This window comes from Battus philenor, unplaced genomic scaffold, assembly GCF_028537555.1.
Source record: "Battus philenor isolate CCGP_79_NKW_IND1 unplaced genomic scaffold, ilBatPhil1.0.hap1 SCAF_22, whole genome shotgun sequence".
NCBI lineage: Eukaryota > Metazoa > Arthropoda > Insecta > Lepidoptera > Papilionidae > Battus > Battus philenor.
The window spans coordinates 8,665,915-8,687,519 of record NW_027181685.1 but is presented as its reverse complement, the minus strand read 5'-3'; the positions used below and the strand labels follow the sequence as shown (position 1 = coordinate 8,687,519).

Here is a 21,605-nt window from a genome sequence, read left to right as displayed (position 1 = left end):
ATAAAACAAACTGTCATTCTATTAATATCCTTATGACAAAACATTTAAAGGCGAATAGAAACTTTACACATCAAAGTTTCTATTCGCCTTTAAATGTTTGTTTAACATTAGAATGTTTCATTGTAGCTTACTATCGCAGAAGCCACGAACCTACTACGGAATCATGTAAATATATAAGTAAGCAATAAAACTGGAACACTTTACAAGCAGTCGCAATATCCTGCAAGTTATCGGAGACAAACAAATAACGCGCGGAACATCCATTCCCAATACTACGGAACTAGTACGCTGGACTATAAAGCGAATCGCCATTCCCTTATAAGATTGGATTGTTTTCGATTTAAAATTACAATAACAAATTCATTAAAAGCGGGCACCGCTATGATTTATTAAGCAATAGATTCGAATTAAAATAACAAAATTTTACAAGTACCTAAATCATATAAATAATCACATAAATAATACAAAAAAAACGAGTTATTCGCCTGGCACAATCTAATAGAAAAATTATAAATAAAACATATTTACTGGTGATCACTTTATATACCGATATTAAATCGGTTGACTTATGATTACATACAAAACTAAAATTTCTACGTCATACACATACAAAAATATTAACAATGTAAGATATTTGTATATTTATGGTACACGATGTAATTTTGTTTAATTACATCTTAACAAGTCTTTTTATCTTGAATGACGTCAAAAGTTTTACAGTGACTACTCAAGTTTTATTTATGAAAAAAGTGCTATTTACTATATTTTGCAACTATTTCTGACCAAAATTTTAAATAATGCCGAATTAGTGAAAAACCTTGGCGATTATTTTTTATTTACATAAGAAAACTTTTTATAATCTCTTTGTTTTAAAATCAACCATATATCTTGTGAATATATTAGCGATTATAATAATTAATTTCAGACAAAGTACAAATTCATAAAATTTTGTAAATATTTAAACATTCTTCATAGCTTTTAATTCATATTCATAGAGACAATACCTACGATATTATCGTTGAATAAAAAGAAACTATTTATTATATTTTTAAGGCATACAGCTAATAGATTTTATTATTACTTTAAAATTTGATTAGTGGGTAAAAAGTCGCTAAACAATAGCTTTGATTACTGAGTATTAATATTCATTTATTACAAAAATAACTTTTTCTCATATATTTATTCCGAGTATTGGCGTGATACAGGTTTCGTCTATATTGCGGAAGTTGACTTTATTGAACAACAATGTGATTAACCTCGAATATAGAAAATGGAAATACTATATTTAAATACGCACCAATAATGTACTAAGGCATATTTAAAATTCTATCGGCGATCGTTGGCTGTTTATTTTATAGTTATGCGCAGTGATTTACGATGTTGTATGTTCTAAAAGCGTTTTGTTCATCGAACGGTCGCGAGCGTTGCCGGCGTGAAGCGCGGATGACAAATTGGTGAAATGCGCTGCGTTCGCTCGTTTGCCGGTTTTCCAATAACCCGCCCGTTGTCCCCATCGTCTAATACCGGTTCTGCCGGACGGAGTGTGCTATTGTCATTCGAAATGGATTGTTTTCATTTTATAGCGGAACGTTTATTTTGTTTCGTGTTTCGTTCTAGTCATTCTTCCATGTATTGCAGGATTTAGTACTCTACTGGGTATTTTCATTCTAGATTCGTTTTTATATTTATATCCTTAAAACTTTCTTTTTTACATCGAAAGAAAACACGGACAAAAAGGGTAAATATTTTTTTATTTTAATCATAACAGAGAAGTTTATTGAATTCTTTAACAGCCGATTTGCCTGCCTTTCTATATAAATGTTTTCCTCGGAAGAAATTATCAAAGCATGTCAAGGGTGCTCTCCCCTCACAACGCTATTTTATCAAAGACGAATGATTAGTTATAAAAGATGGATTCTGTCGAACCGATTTACTTTACTTAACTTTTCTGTCATCACTGCAACCATCCACCTTGTCTTAATCTCTGTATAGTGGATCTGATCTTATTCTCCACTGCCAAGATATATATATACGTTGTGAATATAAGAGTGGTCATGGTACTGCTACTGCAAATTACCATAGATTCATGTCCGCCCTAAATCCGACCGGAACCGCTGTACCGCGTCTTGAGTACAGCAAACTATCTAACGCACGGTATAACGGACACTGTAAATCTATGTTTTTTATTCTTCTACTTACAATATACTATAGCAACAAAAGCAAGTTAGATATTATTCCTTCCTACAACAGATTAATTACGAGACAAATATTTGCAATAAAATTTATATCCGTTATCTATAATACTACACCCTTACAGAGCAAAGAAAGTTCCTCGTATTTTATTACCCCTGTCAACTATTAATAATGTCTCCCACTCCGTAATTGGTTCTTTGTTCTTCTTCTCGAGTTACACGAAAAGTGGCTTTGTACAGCCGAGCTCTAGGAATGTTCAACCCGGGTACAAAACACTACTGTATTTAAGTTCACTCTGTGAATGTAAACGTTAAAAAAGAAAATATTTAACTAGTAAACATCGAGACATTACTAATATACTTAGTCTTGCCAAAAAAGATTGTTTATTATTAGTGTTAGTCTATTACATTAATATTAAACCCTTAAAAATTATAAAGCTTATTCGAAGTCTCTGTCAAAGATTCAGTATTGCATCCAATGGAGGTCTCCATTGGATGCAATACAGATTTCTAAACGTTGGGGCCAGTTACCAATAGCAGCACGCACTCTCACTATTGAAATTTTACCATTTTGAAGAATATTCTTCACTACCAATCGTATGGTATGTTTTAGGCAGTCCAAATTATCACGACATTTAGAACAAGCCTTACTCTCTAAAACTGATTACAAGAAATGATCCAATGGATTCAGATCTTTTCATATGAAGACTAGCCGTCATTTAGTCCTGATGAAGTCCATAATGTTAATTTCTTATCAAGATTGGATGGATCGAGCTTTATGATCCGGGGCGAGTCCTACTGAAAGAACCATTCTTAATTATTAAATATGGTGTTGTTAAGGGACTTAACTACCTTCTCAAGAATAGTATCTTCATTCAATTGTACTGAGGTTTTGATACCTATTTTAGCATAAATTGCTAAATATTTAATGGAATCAGGCGTTATTTTGCGGAAGTCCATCCTAAGTAAGAAAAGGACCAATATTTAGCCACTAATCGTGCACGACTACCACTGCATGTGCGGAAGTGGCTAAATATTGGTCCTTTTCTTACTTAAAAAAAGTTAACCCCACCAAACCATCACTGCAGTGGGATAATGCCCATGTTGTACTCTATGGACTTATTGGGAAGGTTTTTTAGAGCTTTCAGTATAGATACGGTGATTTTATTTGTTAAAATATTGCTTAATTGTAAAACTTTTCTCATCTGTAAACAAAATTTGTCTGTGATCTGTATTTGCGTATTTATCGCTGAAATATTTGTTATGATTTTACCCTCCTATTCTCTTTTTAAATTATCTGCCCTAAGTTATCTTTTAAAACCTACGCGACATGGTTCTAGGTGCTATCTTCATCTCAATCGCTTCTTTCGCATGAACACTGCGTGACGGCCAGATCTTTTTCTGTCACAAACAGAGGTTTCATTGTAACTACCAATAGCCCGGTACACAAACATTTTATTAATACCAAGCGTATGGAAGATTTTTATTTGACACCTACCTATTTTATGTAATGCAATGACAACTATTCGTTTCTCTTTATCACCCCACTCGATTTTAATATCACAACATATTTCAGAATTAATTAGCAGGAAAAAAGAAAACAACGAACGAAAAATCAAAAGCAATATATTGTTTATTTTTAAATTTAACAGTATTTATAGCCCGACAAGTATACGCTTGTAAGATGTAGATATAAGTATATGTACGTATGTTTTAAATAAGCGTACACTTATTTTAAATCAATCGTATATGAAGTTTTCTGAAATATGTTATATTAATTTTTATTCTATTGGAATGCGGCAGGCCAAACACTTTTACAGTACAAATCTGCAGGAACAGTAGTAACAACAATTTTGAATATGTAGTAATACACATTAAACTTATATACATTAAAACGCTTTCTTTGGGTATATTACCAGTATGTTATTTATTATTATTGAAACCATTTAGATAGAGTGATTTCCACTCACCATGTACATTAGCCTATACATTTTAAAAAAGTTTGCAAATCGACTGTAGACCAATATAAAACAATTACAGCCTGTGTTCTAATATTAATATAAAACCAGAACCAGTACCAACGTTTCGATGCCATTTCGTACATTTTTTTTCCATTTAAAGTACATAATAACAAAATAATACCTTTACAGTTTTTATCGCTTTAAGTTTGCGACTAAATTGTAATAATGTGGATAATATGAATTTTAGGAAATTTTACAATGTTAAAAACAATCTACAAAAATACTACTTAACTTTACTACATAGAATTTTATAAAAAACGACACAATAATTAGCCTAATTAAACGGATTTCATCGTCTTTTTCCTCCGTCAATCTCTGCCAGGGTCATGATAATACAAACTGGAAAGATTTCTCAAGGCTTTTAAAAAATCTATTGTACATTAAAATCTTATAAACGACTCATCTTTAGAAATAAATACAGCTAGCTGTCCTCCGCCCGTTTCAAGTAGACTGACTGCACTGCCTTTGTTAGTGTATTATCATAAAATCTGTTCTTGGTAATTTTGAACATGCCAAAAAATTATTTTACACTAGTTTTATATGAGCACTATATAAATATGATTTTTTATTAACGATCTGTCAATCAATAGTATAGATCATCGTTATGATTTCAGCTGTAAGACATTCACTGCTGGACATAAACTTCGTCTTCTGAAGACCATGACCAAGCCGTCTGCCCACCATGTGGCTAAAGGTCCTAAACTACGCATGCCTGACTGAGGTCTCCACTCCAGAAAAGCCGATACATACTGCTTAGGCTTTAAGATCTGCGCGCTATGTGGTTATCGTGGTAGTTCAGTGGTGGAGGCGTAAGATGTGAGCAGCAGTCGTAGGTCACCGGTTCGATTCCCGGGATACAGTATTTTATAAATATCGCACTTTGAGCATTTATTGCATAGGATAGCCAGTGCTCAATCAAACAAATTTATAGAGAATGGGCAGCAGCGTCCTCTGCGTACCGCCAAGCGTGACGATTATGTTATATCCAATGATATCTTTGGGGGGAACCTACGCCTTGCAGTGAGCGTTTATGGGTTGAAACGACGTGGTAATCTGTTTTCCGACCAAAGCTATTCAAGATTATACTAGTGAACTAAGCATATAAAGAAAAATAAAACCAGAAAAAAGAAAGTACTATCAAAAGTAAATAACGTTGGACCCTAAGTTGTAAGTTCCCCGAGGAGACATTACAGCGCGAACTAAGCGCATCCCGCGGGAGTGGCGCGCGTAGATAAAATAAACAACACTATATTTACGTCAGTGAGATACATCCATCTTGAAAACTTTTATGAAGCCATTTTAATAAATTTATAAACTAAAATAAAAGCATCATAAAGTTAGTCCACCTGGTGAGGGGCGTATCCACCCTCCGTCGATCGGCACGTAATAGCCACTCGAGAACCTTTCAACCACAATGACCGTCGGTTGCACGAACTAATTCACTGCCATTTCAGACGTGCTTTGCTATGTCGTTTCGATTTTTCTGCGGGACCAGAAAAGAGGAGATCCAAGAAATTCCACAGCCCTCTCTATTGCTCTATGGGTGACCTTTCACCTTCTTAAATGGTCCATCGTAAGCGACAACGTCTTAAGTCCTCGCGTCATCGCAGGTAACACACACTGGTCAAAGACCTTCGTCAACAAAAAAAAAATTAAAACAAAAACATGACTTTCGATATTTCCGAAGCAATATAAAAACCAGCGCTATGGTGGTTTAAGAAACAGTAATCGATTTAGAAAATAGTGCCGAGGTCAACGGAAAAATCGAAAGTCACCAGCAGATTTTTGTTTTAAGTCAAAGGTGGAATACGTAACTAAATTGAACATTTCAATACAAATTTTTTAAACAACTAAATCTAGCGCTTATCTACTCAACTTTTAAGTAGTTTCATTATTGACTTTTTAATTCCTTTTCAAGAAAAAAAAAATTCAACGAAAATTTATTTTTAAATTGGACCCTGAAATCTTTATGAAGAAATTACGTCAGGGAAAAAGCCAACAATGTATAAAACAGTTACTAGGAAAGATGTTATTTGATTATATAATTATAAAAAACCCAGCTTGTCTCGTGGAAATATTTCCCAAGTCTTGAGGTCTTTCCTCTTCCCAGGTCTTTCCCAACACAACAACGTTCACAGTAAAAAAGCGCAACAAAAAAAGCACCTACTGGTGTTCATTATCTTTTTTTACTTACTTTTAATACTTTTTATTTAGTAAAGTATGGTTTCTCTTTAAAAGGTTAAAATATCCAATATACATACACTTAAAGTAACAAAATTAAAAAAATCGTTGCTCAAGTGAAATAATCTATGTCGTCAAAATACACCTGAGCTTAAAAGGGTACAAAAGACACACCTCTCAGCGGAGCTTTGAAGTTACCAAAAGGCCGGAAACGTGAGAGAATATGAAAATTTCAACTAAATGTGGAGCAAAGGGAACGAACGAGTTCAGTAACAAGTCGGCGCGTGACGAAACATTCACGATGCGACAGTTACGCATACAGTGACTATGATGGTTGTAAAAAAACGAGGAATATAAAAGTAATCGATACGCCATTATTGATTTAATTTATTTATGGACAAATAAAACGAAAAAATAAAAATGGCACTGTATTAAGTTACTGCTCGTTGGAATACAAAATTTATTTAAATTGATAAATATGTTATAAATTTGATAATATTTTTAAATCATGTATGTGTATGTATTAACAAAACAATAAATTCACTTTAAAAAAAGATGGTACAGGACAAATATTTTTATTACATAATTTTTATTCATTCAGAAGTAGAATTTACGAAATTAATCTACTAAACATAGTCAAGGTCGCGAGAAGTCGCTGGATGCGGGCAGCGCAAGATCGGTTATCACAGCGATCTTTGAGGAACGACATACCCTGCAATGCGGCAGTGGCAGACATGATGATGATAATGAATAAATTATATTAAAGTAAAAGTAAAATGAACCTATATATTACTTATCGTATTCAAATAATATTTAACGACTCTAGAAAAAATACTAAATAACTAAAATCGTTTAAGCGCAAACATAAATAAAATTGAGATTTGTCCAGCAACAGTGAGGGCCAGCATGGCAACCCTAGTCAATAGGCTATTGTTCGAAGTCCGCTCATCTCGTTTTCATAAATGTGGATCGTTAACCCGCGCACGGGCGGTCGGATACACGCTGAGAACTTTTGACTCCGATCGCGAAATATATTGAATAGTTAGCGGTTTCTTTTGTAGTTGCTACTCCATGTGCAGTTATTATTTAGTATAGAAAGTAAAATAATTCAACAAAGAAATTACGAAATCCATATTACTAGACCAAACGCTTTTAGACAGAACATAAAATTTGTTTAAAAACCCACATCCAAGGATTTTTAAGACTCTTACAAGACTATTTTAGTGATCACGTGTAAACGCTATTATTACCCACTACGGCCACGATGCGTTTAAGTCAAAATTGTAAATTAGTACCACTGCTATATATCATCTCTGTATATATGTAATATACACCACCTCGATTATATCTGGCTCTCATTTTCTTCGCCTTCAGAAAGAAACAAATACTTGTACTGGTGGTCTCTTACCGCCACCCTCATAGCGCGAACACACTACATTTTTAAAAGGATATAGATTTATATCCTTTTAATGCGGTAAATACATAGGTCTAAATATTAAATTATTCCAACACATTCATTTCAGCCGTAGAGATGTCCACTACTTCCTTATAGATTTCCAACAGCGGTGCGGCGATCCGGCTTCAATACAGCCTCTTCATACGACCTTAACAAGGTCGTCTCTCCATCGTGTGAGTTGACGTTCTTCACTGCGCTTGCCAGTCCGATGCCTCTATTCCAAAATCTTAAAGACCCTAAGCTTTGTACAAAGCTTTCTTTAATCTCATTGAATTTTAATTCCAAATAAAAGTGATGTTTATGCAAAACCACAGGTTAATTACAGAGACATGTGGTACATCTTGCAGTAACTATATCGGATTATATAAATTATTTAAATAAAGATAAATTTTAATCTAATAATTTAAACTAATATATAAAAACTTTAAGAGAAACGAATGGGAGCCTAAGAAAGAAAGATAAAACTGTATATTGAACAAAATTAAAACTGTATAGACAAAGATGAAAGGTAAAATAAATATTACAAAATACATATCTAGAATATAATTCTGCTGCCACGCATAAGAAACGAAATAGTGATATAAGAAAATACTGACATAAGAAAAAACTGACCTTCATTGAACATTACCTTCATTTGATTCAGTATACCGACCAGGACTCATCAGCATTCGAAGATGTTACTAAAGAATTAATACTACCTCAAGGTCAAATAAACTGAAAACAGAGCATGCGTTCACCTTGGCCCGATTGAAAAATACGTAAGTACATAAAATTAATCACAATAATTCAGACGATAAAAATAAAGCGGACCGGTAAAGGACAAAAGTTTGCAATGAAAATTTAATTGTAACACGCAAGCTGGCTTCTGCGCTTACCTTCGAATTTAAGACGATTGTACTGAAGGTGTCACTGCCAAATATGGTACCTGTTTTAGTATTGCAATCGTAGTGATAATTAAGCGACACTCGTGTTGTTTTCCTCATCGCTCGAGAGGAATTTTTTTCTGATATATGAAAATAAACTAAAATAATCGATAAAGCCCTGTGGATTGACGAGTTGAAGTTGCGGTGAGCAGGCTACACGCGCAGAACGGATAGCCACTGAAATTTTAAGGTTCTGCAGCAAAAACTATTAACGGCAAGCGCAGCATAGAATGTCCACCTTCAACCTTTGTGTCGTCGAAAGACGCCAGAAGCAGGCATCTTCGAACCAGTCCTTATGGAAATCATGGGGATGCCAATTTCCATCAATGGAAGTTCCACTACAAAGATGATGATTGTCTAGGAAACCGACTTCGTAACCTTCGACGTTATATCACTGTCCTTGGCCATAATAAATTACTAACATAAATGGTAGTAGCATTAATTCATCTAATAACTAGTCGTTTTCATAAGGACAAATATAAGATAATTCATAACAGAAACTGAAAATTTAGTTAAAGAACATTTGTTAATTGATTGTTCACGGGTACCCGCGGCGCCTGAAAATAATTTAAAAAAATAAAACGGGAAACGGCTTTTATAAAAAATGTAATCGAAAAAAGAGAACGCCAAATCGTCGCGAATAAATAAATAACCGCAAAAAAACAATGTAACAAAAGGCAACAAGTTTTCATTGTACAAATTACGCAACATTTATGTAACTCCGTTTCGCAACCTGCGATATTATTTTAAACGTTCCTTTTGTAAAAAAAATCTCAGCTCTCTTTTAATTATCCGTTTCCTAAAATAATTTAAAGTAGGAGCCTTCTTTCAGCGGCCACTAATAATTAGAGCGAATTGCGCCGATCGAGCGGCTGCGGACAAAGGCCATTGTTACGATCGCGGTCTGTGAGAAAAAAAGGGTAAAACACTCCTTTCCGAATAAATTTCACTTCACAGCTCTTGACTTACCGCCGCCCTTTGTTTGGATGAGATTATCCTGTTAGAGATCTGCCATATACCTGAAAACTACAACTGCACCTTCGCGGAGTGCCACGTTAGAGTAATTACGTGTTTTACTCTTTTGTATGAACTAAATTCATATAAATTTACTTCAATCAGTAACAGTTGAATTTTGGGTAAAGCTTTTTACCTTAGTCATAAAATCACGCTACCGCTTAGAGGCCACGGTGTGACACGAGAATATTGTATTAACAATGTCCCAAGACGATTATCTACAACCAATGTTTATTGTTACCAGTGATGACTTTCTGCTCCGACTGAAACGTGGTCTGTTACTTTGGACTTCATTGGCATGCTCAGTCACTCAACGAGCCACGGAGAGGGCTGCGACCAAGATTTCTCTACAAAATCGAATTGATGATGAGAAAATCCGTACGGAGATAAGTAGCTGACATGGCACAGGAAGTAGGCAAGCAGACGTGGCAGTGAGCAGTCCACATAGCGCACATAAAGGATAACTGATGAGGTCTCAAGGCTTTTATGTGCACACAACTAACCGGCCAGACCTTAACGTACGAGCTGGATACAAGCCACTTTCCATCGCTCCTGTTGGAAAATCTATGGGAGAGGCAGCAATTAACATCTTACGGCTGAAACGATGACGTCAAGCATTTAAATATTCCTAACTATAAAATGATATCACACAACAGACTTTCAAGTATAAATATTTTCATTATTTTTAGTGGTGACTGATTCAATTATAAAACAAATTTGTTAGCTATATTTTTAGTTTTTCAACGATGGTGATTTTTAAATAAAAATATGTTTGTTAATTTAAAACGACTTAAATGTTATATTATTATGGAATAACTGTAGTCGCGTATTCTGCAAACTCGAAAAGAGTACACTTTGCAATTACGCCAGAACTTATGACGTCAATATATACATTAATATTCATAATTTTTTTTACATATATATTATATTACATCAGCATAAGAATATAACATTTGCAATGTTTTTTGTATGTTTACAAATACGTGAGCGAAGCGTGCTAAAGAGATGGTAATTAATTCAATTTCCACATCTGTACAAATATGCGGTGAAGGCGTACTAGACGTTCCTCGGCGCTACGTAGTTGAATGAAAATAATTGCATAATGCTAAATTAGTTCTGTCGGACACAGGTTCCATTTTAGCATGAAGAGAGAACAAAGCGCGGGTACTGGCAGCAAAGCGGACCTGCCGATGAATAACTAATAGTGTTTTATACAGGTTAATGTAAAGAGTGTGTAGGCGAATACAGGACTTGACTTAACGAATCGTGTAATGTTTTTTGGAATCAAATATTTAATTTACATATAATTAAATTGTAGTTTATTTATTAATAACTACTTTATATTATTTATACTTATATATAACTAAATATAATCAAATAAATTAATACTCTTATAAATAAATATAATTATTCATATAGTTTTTCATTATTAATAATATATATAGGTTAATTGGTTAAGTGAGATAGGTAGAAGACTTTAAACTGGTGTATGTATAGCTCATTTGCTGTCATTTATTGTATTATACCATACAACGTAAATAACCTAACCTAACATGATAAAAATATAGGAAGAAAAAATTTTTTAACATTCTAATTACTGCTTATCATAATTATTATTTACTTTCTGTGTCTGCAGACTTTGTAAAACCAGAAGTTATCAGGTTGTCTGATTCTAATAAAAACACACTAATGTAACTTTGGAGTGATCATTTTATACAGGATGATTGGATATAGGTTTAAAAACTTTATAGGTTTATGCTTACGGAAGAGCTATACATTGAAGATTTTACACCTATAAACAATTATAATCATATTAGCTGATATATGTTCACTGCATGGCATTGTACTCTCTCAAAGACCGTCACGGTAACTAATCACCCTGTATAAAATAAACTAAACGTTAATGCTTCATAGAGTAGAAACAAAGAGCAAGTAGACACACCGAATTTCCTGCATAAAGTTATTTTAGTACACACTATACAATTCATAACATTGTTTACAATGAACACTAAAAAAAGCCCTGCGTGCAATTTGAACACGTATGTTTCGAACAAAATGTTGATTTTTCTGTAAAAAGGTTACCTTGCCCGCTTTAGAAATAAAATAAACACGCGTCGCTGCAGCGCTTTTAGATTTCTGAGAACTCGAAGAGAAGAATTTTGGCAGAAATTATACTAAGCTTTAGAGCATACTATTACAGATTTTCTTTCTCCAAGCTTAACTTATAAATGGATATAGGCAAGGAAAAAGATTTCCTAGAATATTTCGCGGGGAATTTAAAAAGCTGTGGTATGTGTTTTCGTGTCAGAGATTTTTAGAGAGAGGGCCTACATTTCTGCTAAATAATAGAAAGCTAGCTTAATCGTATTCCGACTTGTAGGCGCCGTTATTTAATTACCATTATTACGGACCACCTCATGTGTCAACTCGGTCATCCCGCTTAACAACAACAATCATTATGTTTCAATAATCTATAAAACAAAAATTGTAAAGCACACAGTAAAAGTTCGGTCCGTTCTATGCTTATTATAAAAGCAATAACTAGGTTACATGTTACATTTTACAATATAAAGCACAAAAAAGGTGATTAATAATTTAATAAAGGAAACGAATATTAGGCATCAGAGATCAACATTCTGCACACATAGAATATTTCGAACGCTAAGTCGATTCGTTGTAATAGCAAATTTTTGTTTTTACACGGGATACACAATAAACAGATCATCAGTATTTTGTCTTACACGAAAATTAATTCTCTAAGTAAACTTCCAAATGTGTACTTCTTTTTCGTATAGATATTCTCTATAGACCTGTTCGGCGAAAAATTATGTGATGTATTTATACAAAGTAATACTTTGCGGCATTTTTTACATCTGAGTTAAAAGATCCAGCTTCCTAATGAAAGAAAATGGTACGACTTTTAAATATCTTTCAATATAAAAATTTTACTGATGTACATTAGAAATTTGTAACGTAAATAATACGTTTGCAATGTATTCATGTTCATTAAAAATGTGATATTTATTTATAATCTTAAACTGTAGTTTGATGAATAAATCAATTATTTTCATTCCAGTTTTTAACAAGTCAGTCAATTATTTTTGTCTAAACTCAAATATTAAATTTAATTATTGTAGCACAACATATATCACGAATAATGCCGAAATTACACTGCTAACATAATCATAAAGATATTTAAGAATTTTATAAATACAACATTAACAGCAATGGTTATAACTACAGAATGATAAAAAAGACAAAGAAAAAATTAACACAAAAATTAATTGAACAAATAAAACTTAATAAGAACAACGCGTTTATAAGAAACCGTAACAATGGATGAGTGTGTTAATGAACAATGGTTAAGAACCTTTTGTTCTGGACAGGGACAGATTGATATTTTCTTACCGATTACGCGCTGTGATCATGTCGATTGGATTTTTCTTAGAAATTCAGACAATTATCGACATTAAATAAAGATTATCACGCGTCGCATTATGAATGTAGTTTACATTAAATTAATGAAGATTTTAATGTTTATGTTAGACAAAGCACGAGACTTCCATTTCTATTTAGCGACAATAAATAAAGAAATTATTACTTAATTGTGTATAATATTCGCAGGAAAGAACAAAATAACGGTGCAAGAATGACCTTTTATCTAGTAGAGTTAGTCCTCTTTGAGCACATCTTAGTGCAGCGAATTATTTTCATGGAACAAAGAAATGTGTAATTATAAAAAATTCATTACCATACCTCCTTGCTAAATAATTCTTCTACTTTATATAAAAAGTATAGCTGACAAATATTAAGAAGATTAAAAAATATGTCCCACTAATTTGTCACATCACATTTTATCTTTCATTAGAATATTAACATTTTTACAATTATAATAGTTACAAGGTCAAAGTATCATGGATGACAAGACAGATGTTCGTTTAACAACATCGATACATAAGCCTAAATATGGACGTAAAAACCTACAGACAAAAGTAATACAACTAATACATACATTTTTCGCAATACTTATAAATATACCAAAAAACTTCTGGAGAGGTGACCACGAACCAGTAAGCGCAACGTAAGACGCACAAGTTAGACAGCCGATCTTGTTAAGGACATAGAAAGTGGCTGGAAGCTGGCTGCTCTCCACCGCCCCCATTAGCAATCTACGGTGAAGTACTATGTCGAGCAGAGGACGTTCCACGGCTGAAATGTTGATGACTATGAATATAATAATTAATCACATTTAGCAATCCAAACTAAAGCTTAATTTCGCGACCAGGAATATTGATTAGATTCCTGATTATCTCGATGGCTTCAATAATGAAGAAGCAGCCATGATGGTGTCCCACTGTAGTTAAAGCGATTTATGTATTTAAACATTAAGTGTATATTATTTTGCATACGGTTAGCATTTAAAAGAATTGTAACCACCGATAATATTTGCCTTAATATATAAAATACTAGCTGTCCCCGTCTGCAACGCGCCACGAAAATATAGAAACGAAATTCTTACATACCAAAAAAATATTATGGCTAAGTTTTATACCAGTATAATACGCTTTATTATGAACGCTCCCTTAACCATAAAAATTGTAATGTACCGCAATGTACCACACATTGCTAATTGTGATTCAAAGTTTTGGTAAGTATCTGTCACACTCAGGCCGAGCACTTCGTATACTTAAATTGGTTCTGGACCCACAATTTAAATATGTAGCCACTATTTTGCACTTAATGTGCTCTTCAGTATAGTTGGGATTATGTAAATGTCTACGCCAATTTGCTACCCTATTAGTTTCGATAATATATAGAAGATCCTGTTAACAAACCCAAAAAACACTGGCCGCAATAAGAAACCAGTTACTCGGTTAGTTATTAGCAATAAAGTAACTTGATTACGGACAAGAATAACGAGACTGTTCGTAATTTCGAGCAAAAATTTTTATGTTGGGCAAACCTCAAAACCAAGCCAAGCAAAACTTTCGCCGGTTTTCTGGTCGCCATCACCATCTTAATGGCCTACTACTTCATCCTCTATCTCTTTCTTTCAGTTTTTTCGTAGAATTGTTTACCGGATCGATGAAGAAAAAAATGGGAAAACGAATCATCCAAAATTATTTTTGGTTTATTCCTTATATATGATACAAAAAGCTACATTGCAAAAATATATCGAAGACTATCATTGTCTCAATACAAATGTTAATGTTGTCAACGTGTTCTAAGTACTTCTATTTTTTTGATTCTCTCATTAAATTTCAATTGGACTTTAACCTAAAAATAGAAAACTGCTCCCACGAGCTAACAAAAAAGCCCCATTTTCTTTTTGAAATTTTCGTAATAAATAAATTTTAGAATGAAAGCCAGTTAAGTATGAAATTCATCAATTTGTAGATAATCGTTTTTAACAGTAACGAATTCTTTGATCATGATCTCAATGGAATTTGGACAGTTCTTTTAGTACCACAAGCTCATAATTTTGTACTTTTCTTTGCCAACTAATAACAGATTTAATAACAACAACAAATAATAAAATAATAAAAAAAATCAATAAAATAAGTGTTTATATAATTAGGTATAAGTGACGCATTCGTGACAGATGCATAATGATTTACTTCCTTAAGTCACAGAGTGAAAACGGTTCTCCAATATGCACGCACAGATAATGTCATATCTTACATATCTATGACGTATTATAATTTTTTCAAGCAATCACGGCACACTTCTGTCAAGTTGACGTCATTATAATTTCTATCTAAACGACTTTAATTAGTTTTCATGGTTGAACGTAGCAATATTTACAATAAAATTAAAGTTCATAAATATTTTTTTATTGATGCTAACTTGCTGAACGTGTTAAGGTTATGAAATCGTCAGACCTATTCCTTTGCTTTACTACTCTTGAAGATATTAATCTCAATGTTAGGTTCGCTAGTTTTTTTAAGACTAAACCATATAATCACAGTCAAATATATTATAAACGTAAGAATTTCTAAGACACCAAAATAAATAACGTGTTTAAGGATAACTCTATTTAGTAATTTAAATATCTTTAATCTAGTGTCTTGTCTATCTAGTACCTTTAATCATATTTTAAAATAAAAAATTGGCAAACATGGTCGAAATCAAGGAGAAAAATAATTCAAAGATGCAGAATAGATTTAAAACAAGCTATTTAAATATTTTAGTTTATACTATGTTTATCTCATGTATAAGACCCAGGTTCAGGCCTTCCAAATGTAGAACCTATTAAAAAAAAGCTTCAACTTTATTCGAGTAAGGTCAAGTTTATACTCAGCACTGTTAAACTAAAAAGTTTGATATTAGAACTTCACCATTATGAACGTAGTTTTTAATAGTGATTAATCACATAATTACGAATAAAAAATACAGATCGTTTAAAATTAAGTCTTCGATATTGTATTATCGGTAAGTGTTTTTAGGTCGCGAATTAAAAATTAAAGATTAACAAAGCTGTTAATGATTACCGAGTATAATAAAAAATCAATTAGTGTATGTGCATAATATATATGATCTACATAGTATAGTCTGTTACGTTCAGCTAATTACCCTGTATGCTGTACAGTAGTTATTTTATTATGATAAAAAAGAGGATTATACATTTGCTAGTCAACAATGTATAGTGCACCTGATCCAGAAATCAATAGTTATAGAAATAATAAATGATTATAATATAGTAAAAAAAACATTTTCAAAATTCATTTTACTATATGTTGAAATTAATGATATCATCTCATCCCTAGATTTTATACTGCCAGAAGTTATTTGCCTGTAGTATTCTAATGAAAAATGTAACATATTTCAAAACGACAACTTTATACAGAACGATTTGAAAGAGGCGTAAACACTTTAAATGTCTGATGAATGAGATATACTATTTCAACCCTTTTACAACTATAGCTAATCATCCTGTATACCATGTAGTTTTTCTTCTTAAACTTTTGTCTTTTCACAGTAATAAACAAAGAAAATAAAGGTCAAAACACTTTTATAAGTGTTAATTTTTTTGCGCCGTGAATCTTATTTGTCTTCTGTATAAGTGATCTTTAGTTACGATTAAGTACTTAGGCTTTTCGGTCAAAACTTGAATTAAATAATTGCCATGGTAAGAAATCTAACTAGATTGTTATGTTGTAATACGAATAAACTTATAATTAATTAGTAATATTACAAAAAAAACCGCGATAAACATTTAAATAAGATGTAGCAATTAACATTCCAGACATACTTAAATGTTGTAAATTAAGTCGCGTTATTTATATTTTCGTTTTGAATAAATTCACTACCGGGCGTATATTTAACATTTCAATTTTAATTACGTGTCTACTAGGTCGTTTTCATTATGATTTAGGTTTGTGTATAAAAGCAATTATGAATACATCTCCATAATATTTTTAATTAAAATCTGGCTGCTAAGAAATTCTTCGTATTACGCATAATCATAAATGAATAGTTGTCGTGGTTTTACGAATAGCCCTTAATTTTCGATTATCGTATAGAAAGCGCGTAAACTCAAAATGCCAGAAAGTATGTGTGTTGAAATCATCATCACCGTTTCAGCGCTAAGAGGTACAGTGCTTTTCTTGCCCCTGGAATTACTTGGTTGGAAGACCTATATTTCAGGATAATAAATACTTGATTACCGGAAGACGTGTCATCATCATATCGGCCTTAAGACATTCATACCGCACAAACGCAGAGAATCACGTAAAAAGAGAAATTTTGGGAAAAGATTTTTCGGCAGCGGTTGTAATGTTTGTTGCTGGCTAGTATTTATAGTATTAAAAAGGTGAACTATAAAAATAAAATGTTTACAGTTATTTATTTATTTCACTAAAATAAGTAAATTTGAGAAATACATTTTTTAACATCATATGTTAAATGAAAATGTTGCGAAGGTAGATTTATTATTATTTTTATTGTCCCTTCGATATTTATCATTATCATCATTATTTTAACCGAAGGATGTCCACAGCTGGACATAAGCCTCCCCCAAGTGTTTCCAGTTACACAGGTTGGATCTGGTCTATTGCATTTATAGTAAATAACAATACAATAGGTCAATTGGGTATAGTTGTAAAAAATGTTTGAAAAGGAACGTAGGAGCTACATTACGTCGTTGTCAGCGGCGAATCGAAACGGGGAATTCCACAGAAATAAAATTCTTTATATACATCAGTACAAATATGGGCGAAGCTCGAATGAATATAAACAAATCTACTTTGGACTTTGGTGTTGTTTTTACCTCAAGGACCTGCCGGCCCTAGGAATAATTCCACAAGGTGAAGGTATATCATTTGTCAAAACGCTTTAAAACTTCTACACCTATTTCCAATCATCTGTATAAATTATTCACTTTTAAATTTAATGTAACATAAATTAATTTTTCTACTGGAAATTCCATTTTTTAGTATTCTAGGCTAGAAGTGTTCTGCCCATAACAGTACAGGCTTTTGGAATACAAAATCCTATCCAAAGCATCGTTATCAACTTCCTTGTGACATGTATTTGAGTAGTTTAGTAATTTTAAGGTTATTCAGAGACTCATTGGTTATTAGAACTCACATTTGGGGTAACGGAGATTTCTCTTTACGTATGCTACAGGGATGACCGTTTCCATTAGTCGATAGGGTCCCCCTTGCAAATTGTTTTTTCATTATGATCCCGCCTCAACCTTGCACTTAATAGCCAATTCTTCGCACTAAATTTGGTTTCCAAGTTGGAATATATACATCTTACTCCTTAAATTGACTTTATTACAATATATAAAGGTATCCTGTGTAAAACATTTTTAACATGTTCAGTGAGCTATATCAAACGATGTATTCCATTGGCTGTTTAGTTTTTTTTTGGGGGGGGACTAAGAGCACGTTGTATGACTTTTGAGTTGGTCGAATTATTGACTAATGAAAGTGAGACTTAAAGTTTATTAAAATCAAATAGTGTCGTATCTAGTAGGCTCATTAGACCTACCATTTCATGTATAAACGTTAAATATAGACATAGTGTAACGAATGATCTTGAATTGAAAAGTCCTTCATCAACCCCATAGTGAAACCTGTACTTATCTTATCAATTATTTATTGTATCCTTTGTATCCTAATATAGTATAATAATGTCGGCTGTAACAATCTAAACTAAAAACTTTTAAGGTTCTCAAAGTTACGAAAGTAAGTCTCTTTATGCTATTTTAGATGTTTTGCATTCGAATTAGTTAAGGGCTTCCAAGAATTCAATACATTATTGTATATAATATTTGATAAGTTTTGTATTTAATACTTTTGAATGTACTATTGGTGTATGACAGATTTTTTGGAATTAGACTTTAGACTATTGACCGCGTTGAATTAATACATAGATGCAAAAGGCGCCACCTAAAGTCGGGAAATAAGGCTTCCGAAATATATTGGTTGATTGTTACTATATCATAAATGATAAATTCGTATTTGTCTAAAGCTTTTTTTAACTTTGGAACTTACATCCCCTAATCGAGTTTTGGATGCGGGATTTAAAAAAATCGAGGGACAAAATTTGGGACCGAATGTCCAAACAAGGCTTTGCATAATACCTTTCTAACGTTTAAATTTACGACTTCGGCGTTTAACGGAGTCCGCGTTATTTATTGGGACTTAGATCAGTTTAATTTGAAAAAATCCGTTACTTATTATATAGTATAGATTAAATTTTAAGTGTTAGCTTATTATGGAAAGAGTTTTGGAAACGAAAAATCACGAGATTTCAATTTGGAATTCAAGTATTTGGAATAGACAAGTGAGAGGACAAACTACTCCTGCAGAAAGACTTTAAACATTGTTTCATTAGTTAACTGTATATTTATTTATTAATAACAGGTTGTGGATAGTCGACCTTGTTAAGGTCGTCGGAGGACGCTATATGCACGCCGCTTCCAACCGGTCTAATTGAAAATCCACGGGGAAATATCCAGCTGGACTAGGCCGCATTTAACTTGGATTATCCATGATTTACTAGGCACAAAAATAATTTTGTCGAAATGTCACTGTTATTATTTTTGTGAATTTTTGTGTATTTAAGCATTAGGCCTTTATGCATGGTTGCTACCCGTTTCGTCTCTCTGTTATAAGATTAATAACTCGCGGTTACCGGATCCGCGAGCATAGCGTTCGTAAAACCTATAAAAGCAATAAGACTAACATTAATATATAATCCTGTGAACTACTATCGTTTCACCTGTGATGTAAATAAACTCATTTTTCATCTCCTGAACAGCTCTAATAAAGTCAAAAACGAAATATAAATAATTTTATATGTTTAAGAAAAATAAAAAAATATATTCAAAAATTACCATAAAAATGTAAACTAAATGAAGACAAAAAGACAATTAACATTTGATCAGATATTTCACTAATTAAATTTATTTTTAAGGAAGAATAAATTTACATATATATATTACAAAAAAATCACTATAAATTAATTACTGATAATAACTGACAATAACATTAGACATAATTTTGTAGCAGATAATATAAATATTAAAATATACATTTTAAATCTACACTTTATGGAAAATAATAGTTATTCCATTTATAACCTCACTTTGTCTCATTTTGCAGTTTAACCTTCTTTTGACTGTGCTCAAAAGATTATTACTTACATTTTGAACAATAATAATATATTACAATTTATTTCAAAACCAAACTTTTAACTACAATATTTTGATCACACATTAATGAAGCTTATAATAATGTTAGCTTATAATTCCTATTGTTAATTTTTTTTTCAATAATTGTAACACATTTGAAAAATTTTGTGTGCCAAATTTTTGGGTTAAACTATTTATTTCCCTATTTATATATTCCATTAAACTTATACAATACACAACGTGAATATTATATTCATCCATTCAGTAAAATATTTGACCAAAATATTATTTTCAAATTTTTTCAATGTCTATAAAGAATAACAAAAAAATTTCAAAGATTTAAAAGGAAAGACTTATTTTTAAAATATATATATTAACGGAACTAAACATTTGAACCAATAATTTAATAGGTAAATAGTAAATTGTTTACCAACAAATTACTTACTGTAATAATATAAAAACTTCAGTAATTATGGTTATTTATTTAACGAAGAAGATAAATAACAAGCCAAATTCAGGCAGCGCTTCGACAAGAGAAAGTAGTGGTTTTAGAAACAAACAAAAAAATGACCTTTCTGTACATGTTGAGCCACTTGCCTGGCGGTGTAGTCACACTTACCTTGTCTCCTGGGATGTTTTTCGCCGACATGGTGTTTCGTCTTTCCGAGTTATGGTCCCACGTCGCTGTATGGACGATTTATCCAGAGAAAGGATCTCACGGTTGCTGCGACAGCCCAGCATACGACACAAAACACTGCACTAACCAATCACTCGGCCATTATCACTGATCGAGCTGTGCTTTAAAGCCACAAACACAATAACCGAGCCATAGCTTGGCGTCGTAATCAACACGATTTCCCATTGATATTCATCGGTACAGAAAATTTTCACAACACTGCACACAAACACGGCGACTGACAGGAGCTAACTTGATTGAGTTTAGCTTGACGAAAAATGGCGAGGGCCAGTAGGTAGTCCCTCCCGCCTCTCACCCCTCTGATACCGCCGCAGAATCTAAATAAAACAACATTCCCATATTGTTCAGAAGAGGGCAGCACAGCAAATCACTGTTAAAACGCTGTTAAGCGCCTGTACATTTAAACAGATGTCTCTGTTATTAAAAATAAGTAGTGGCGCCAAACTGCCAGCAGTTTTCAAGCACATCTTGTAGTT

The 21,605-nt window shown here is 32.6% G+C and overlaps 1 protein-coding gene across 1 annotated transcript in view; it reads right to left on the bottom strand.

Moving 5' to 3' along the window:
• The window catches only part of UBL3 (ubiquitin like 3), a 237,478-nt gene extending 216,061 nt beyond the window's left edge, over nucleotides 1–21,417 (bottom strand). Inside the window, exon 1 of the mRNA XM_068767020.1 lies at nucleotides 21,052–21,417. Within this exon, the coding sequence (XP_068623121.1) occupies nucleotides 21,052–21,081 (30 nt within the window). The 5' untranslated portion in view covers nucleotides 21,082–21,417. The remainder of the gene's footprint in view (nucleotides 1–21,051) is intronic.
• Nucleotides 21,418–21,605: the final 188 nt, after the last annotated feature.